Source organism: Lathyrus oleraceus, chromosome 3 (genome assembly GCF_024323335.1).
Source record: "Lathyrus oleraceus cultivar Zhongwan6 chromosome 3, CAAS_Psat_ZW6_1.0, whole genome shotgun sequence".
Classification (NCBI taxonomy): Eukaryota; Viridiplantae; Streptophyta; class Magnoliopsida; order Fabales; family Fabaceae; genus Lathyrus; species Lathyrus oleraceus.
In genome coordinates, this window is record NC_066581.1 from 511,724,256 (window position 1) to 511,730,255 (window position 6,000).

General features: G+C 24.4%; 1 protein-coding gene across 1 annotated transcript; it reads right to left on the minus strand.

The window, feature by feature from the left end:
* Positions 1–357: 357 nt before the first annotated feature.
* Positions 358–5,665, minus strand: LOC127128506 (furostanol glycoside 26-O-beta-glucosidase). The gene is made up of 15 exons (XM_051057858.1): positions 5,569–5,665; positions 5,155–5,204; positions 4,909–5,034; positions 4,748–4,784; positions 4,262–4,320; positions 3,943–4,018; positions 2,971–3,048; positions 2,770–2,857; positions 2,393–2,633; positions 2,035–2,150; positions 1,670–1,884; positions 1,549–1,583; positions 1,350–1,452; positions 1,154–1,247; positions 358–538 (listed from the first exon to the last, which is right to left on the minus strand). The coding sequence occupies exons 1-15, from the start codon at positions 5,660–5,662 to the stop codon at positions 358–360; spliced, it is 1,593 nt and encodes a 530-aa protein (XP_050913815.1). The 5' UTR covers positions 5,663–5,665.
* Between the last annotated feature and the right edge of the window lie 335 nt (positions 5,666–6,000).

Genomic DNA, 6,000 nt, shown 5'->3' on the forward strand with positions numbered 1-6,000 from the left:
TTATTATTAAAATTTGAAAATAATCATGTGTTATCATATTTAACATTTAACATTATGGTATATTTATTGACAAGTGATCTAAATGAAAGTTTTCTTATTATTTTCAATTTCCTTTTGTTTGAAACAAATGATTTTCATAAATATAAAAAAAAACTATTTTTGGGGCATGGGTGTCACATGTATCTACACGCATAAAGTCAAATCACAAATATAAACACATTTAAAATTATAATTAAAAATAAATTAAATAAGCAACATATTATATGCAATCATATTTGAAGTAAGATTCCTTTCTTTGTTCTCCATTTATATTGATCTTCTTTTTTTTCAAGTTGATTCCAACAAAATTAGTATATGTTAGTGTCTCAAATCACTTGTCAGGTATTTTGTGTACCATTTAGCTGCATCAGTTGGTATACGCTTGAGAGTATCATTAAAATCAATATGATAAAGACCCCAATTTCCAGAATATCCCGCTTGAAATTCAAATGTATCAAATGCTGCCCATAAAAAGTAACCTTGAACATTTACGCCATCACTATCAATTTAAACATAAAAAACTCTTGAAGATTAGTTTCTTGTAAGAACAAGTTATAGAAGCATTTTGTTTCATATTAAACTATTTTCCATACTGATAGTTTTATTATAACTTATCTCTTCAAACTTAGTTTTTTTTCTTCATATTAATGAAATTAAGAACCAACGATTATAAATATTTATAGTGAACAATAAAATTTTGAGTTATAAAGAATAATTAATAGAAGTAGTTTAAAATTTATGTTTGAAAAATAGAAAAATATTACATAATTGTTGAATTATGCATTATCATGTTAGTTTTTTTCCTCACTTCCTAAGTTATATAAATACAATATCTATATAGTAAGATGATTGAATAACTACTTCAAATTATTTTGTACTATTGATGCATAATTATTGATCTCTATTGTAAAAATATTGTTAATGGTTTTTATAGAGAAAGACAATAAAATAAATAAACAATCCTTACAAAAGCAACATAAGGTCATACATAAATAAAACGTACACAAATATTTAATATCTAAATGCAATATATTCAATTTTAAAAAATAGTTAATTGTATCATGATATTTATTTATCATCCATAAAATTTTATGGATAAGGAAAGATGACTTACTCAATTGCTGCCTTCGTAGCATTTAAATGTGCAGCAACATAAGCAATTCGATGCTCATCCTTCAATGGATTTGAAATTTTAGAAGAAGCAATACCTACGTAAATAGGATTTGACAAAAAAGATATTGATAATTTTTTTTGTATTATAAACTATAACTATTAATTATAATATTGTAATGAAAAAATGCACTACTAACCATTTTCTGTGATGTAAATTTTTGGATTTTTATACTTTTCTTTAATGTAGACTAAAAAATTATATAATCCTTCAGGATAGACATTGTTCCAACCGTATTGATCCTATATATTATCAATATTTAACAAGTAAAAATATAATAATTATGTTATTCCACTAACAAATGTAATTCTTTTAAATTCTTATCATTATTCTCTTACCTTATAACCAAGGATTTTTCCGTCTATATTAGAAGCTGCAATAAGGAAATAATGACAAAAAAACACTTAAAAATAAATTATTATAATTTATTGTAAGGTTTAGTTTAACAAAAAAACTTACCTTCTGAAACTACTAAGGCGTCATAATTGTCATACATAATCTTGGTTCTATTTGATTCATGTCTAGCAAAACGAGAAGTATAATAATTGATTCCGACAAAGTCAGTGCTTCCTTTTAACATATATTTCTCCTTTTTAGTGAATTTTGGTAGTCTATTCCCCACATACTCTTTCATTATTGTAGGATAATCACCATAGAACACTGGGTCTAAAATCCTATACATTGGAATAAAATGTAGCTATATAAATTTTTTGATAAGAAAATGTATTAACAACTAAAATATGATATGAAAATTTAACAAAACATAACATAAATATAATAAGAAACAAGGTATGTCGTTGGTAGGGTTAGTAAAATGCACTAACCATCCCCAGTAGAAATCCATCAATCTCTGAGTAGCAGCAACATCCTCTGATTTTGAACTATAAGGAACATATCTTCCAGATGAAAGAGCAAGTCCAATTTCCCCCCCTTGTTGTGCCTATATTAAACATTCATTCAAAAATAACATATAATTATTAAAGATAATTATCAACCTCACTATTTTAATCTAATAAATTAATCATAACTATTATTAGTATAATTTCTAATTTCTAATTTTGTCATAGGTTTGTATTCCATTCACTCGCGTTGTTGTAAATCTCAAATGTTAATCTGCATATATTTTGAGCTAACGTTGATGATATATTATATGTAACATGCAATTTCTAAAATATGACTTACTTGGAATTTTGTTTTGTATAACTTTGATGATGTAGCATGGGAAAGAAGGAAGTTATGAAGTAGAGTATATGTTTGTGTACATATTTTAGTATTTTTGCATGCCTCATCAGTAGATACATTATCAATATTGAGCATGAATTGAAATATAGCAGTGACTTCTGCCTCATTGATTGTAGTCCAATGTTTTACTCGATCTCCATATGTTTTGAATAAGAGCTCACTATAATCCTTATAATATTTTCTGAAATTTGATTTTTACATAAATAATATAAACATGGATGTTGAAGTTCCATAATCTTTGTGCAAACTAACTTTAAAGTTAAACCAATTTTTTAAAAATAAAATAATTTGATGAGATGATGTTAAGAAAAAATTACACAATAGATCGATTTAAGAAGCCACCGTGCTTTTGTTTAAGGGCTAATGGATAGTCAAAGTGCATGATACCCACAAAAGGTTCAATACCTACAAATTTAAATGAAAAATGGATATTATGTGAAGCAAAAAAACAGATTATTATAGACAAAGTTCTTATTGAAATAAAGATTGCAATGAATATTATATTTTTCAATTCATACCATTTTCGAGTAATTCATCAATCAAGTTGTTGTAGAAGTTGATACCTTCTTGATTTATACCTCCTTTTAAGGTTCCATCTATATAAATGACCATTGAAATTAAAGAGAAATATAAGTGTTTAGTATTAGTAAGGAAGAAATATATTATAATATTATTGATTGTTCATGTGGATGTGATTATTAATCGGTTGATAAGTTTATCCGTGAACAAAAAGATGTTACTAGGTGTTCACTTTTGTTGTTCATATATTTTACCTACAAAGTTTATTTTTCTTGGTCGATAAAGTATTATGATTACGATTAAGTAAAGTCGCACTCTTTTTTAAAGATGTTATGAACTACAATATAAATCAGAGTCTAACTAAGACACGTTATTTAATATCTAAATTCAAATGTTGTGTAATATTTTCGTCACTTTACAAATTAATAAAAGTTATAATGCAAATCAAATATAAAGAAAAAAAATCAAAATAATCAAATATTCAAAAATATTAAATAGGTGATAAACATAAAAAATACAAATTAATAAGATGCTAATTACACAAAATACATATCAAATATTTGAAATTGTCTAACACCGAATATGTTAATAAAATATAACTAAGTATTAATAAAAATTATGGTGCAAATCAAATATTTGAAATTGTCTTACTTACACCTCCTTATATATTCGTCACTTTACAAATTAATAAAAATTATGATGCAAATCAAATACAAAGAAAAAACCAAAATAATCAAATATTTAAAAATATTAAATAGATAGTAAACATAAAAGATATAAATTAATAAGATGCTAATTACACAAATACATATTAAATATTTAAAATTGTCTAACTCACACCTACTTATATTTTAGAGTGAGTATGTTAGTAAGCTATAACTAAGAATGTACCTTTTTAACATTCTCTTTAAAAAAATATTTGAGCATGTATTGATCAATTATAATAGAATATTTTAACTTAAATTTTTTACCTGGCATCACTCTACTCCAAGAGATAGACATTCTGTAAGAATTTATTCCAAGTTTCTTTAAATGTTGAACATCCTCCTATAACACCACAAAATAAATTTAAAACAATAATTAAATTCAAGGTGTATATTTTTCTCATTATTTGTGACTTTCAATTTATTATATCTACCAAGTAATATATAATTTAGAAAACCAGAAGGTTTGTGTTGTTTCTAACCAGAAGGAAGATGATTGAACCCTCACTCTCATCAAAATACAAACTATGATGTTTAATATCTGTCTATAAACAAAAATAAGTATATTCATATTTAATGAACTCACCTTATATCTCTTGTAATGTTCTATTTTTGATGGAAATTTGTCAACATCTAAAAATACACCTGTTTGTTAAAAAAAATTGGGATTAACCACTAAACTCGCATATTATATTCTAAAAGAAGTAGAAATAAATGAATGACAATAATACATAAAACGAATTTCAAATTAAAAATAAATAGTTGTAAAATGATCATGCCGTCATTACTAATATAAATTTTTGAAAAAAATTGTTTGTCACTACACATATAATTTTTTTTTTGATGATTAAAATTTTGGAGTATTTTAGTATCTTAGAATTTTGTTGGATTTCAATATCATAAATACAGTTAATTTAAAATTTAAATTTATTTTGAACTAATTAAATATTAAAATTGAAATAATATTAAATGATGAAAATTGGGTACCTATCAAAGTAATCATTTATGTTTTCCTATTATAATTATATATATTCCTAACCTTTATTTTGTTCAACTATATCATCCCATATACCAAGTCCTCTTCCTCCTTCATGACATCCTCCTTCAATCTAATGTTATCAAAAAGTTGTCAATAATAAATTAAATTTGATAATTTTAAACTATTATATATTTTAGTATTTTAACAAGTGTTATTATTATATATTGAAATACATATTATTTTTAAGCATGCACCTGTAGGGCCGAAGATCCGGTACCAAATAAAAATCCATTTGAAAATGATTTTCGATTTGGAAATCTTGAAGAATTTAGAAATTTTAATATAGAGTCGTATGGATTAGTTGTAGTTGCTTCTCCAATCTATATGAGTTCAACAATATTAACATGTTTATTAATTACTATATATACTCAAATAAAATAATTATGACTCAATTAATATTATTTTGTCTCAAGATAATTAATTAACTTAATCAAAATTACCTGTAAAGTAGATATGTTATATTGAGCCGACTTCTGCTTAGGAAGAAGATCTGTAATATAATATTATAGGGTCAATCATGGCAATGAAAAATGTTAGCTAATGCATGTTGAAAAATGAATATTTTTGAGTAACTGTGATTATAAAGAGTTATGTTGCATTTAAAACAATTGTATTCTCCTCATTTTTATTTATACAAATTTTGACATTTTTCGTGATTGTTTGAAAAAGTTAATTTGTTGTATAATTATAATGTTGGACAAATAAATACTTAAAATGACCGGACTTCTATAAATGAGACAAAAGTTTAATTGTATTTTTTTCATGGTTTTATCAATGTTTAATTATGTTTTTCGTGTAATTTTAAACTATAAATTATGAAAGTTATTAACTAAAAGAACAAAAAGAATACATACACCCTTGTGTTTGAGAGGGAATATTGGAAAGCAAAACAAAAGATAATATTGCAAGAATAGTTTTAGAAATTGCAAAAGATGATAGAATCTCCATTTTCTACAATGACGAGAATGTGTGAATTTGATATACAAATTACAATTTTGCTTTATTTATAATGGAGCAAAAACAAATATGGATTTCTTCCCCTAAAACATGTATAAGATGACTTCCTATTTTTATAAAATCCAGACTAACTGTTTAAAATATTCCACCAGAAATTTGTTATTGTGTTGTTTTAAACTTCTTTGACTTATTTTGACAATAACTTTCTTTGATCTTTATGAAGATTAATCTTGCTATATATAGACTTTCCACCAAAATAGTAGTTTCAGTTAGATTTTTTTATATAAAATAGAGTTGGTTTGTTACTAATATACACGGTTATTTTAAAA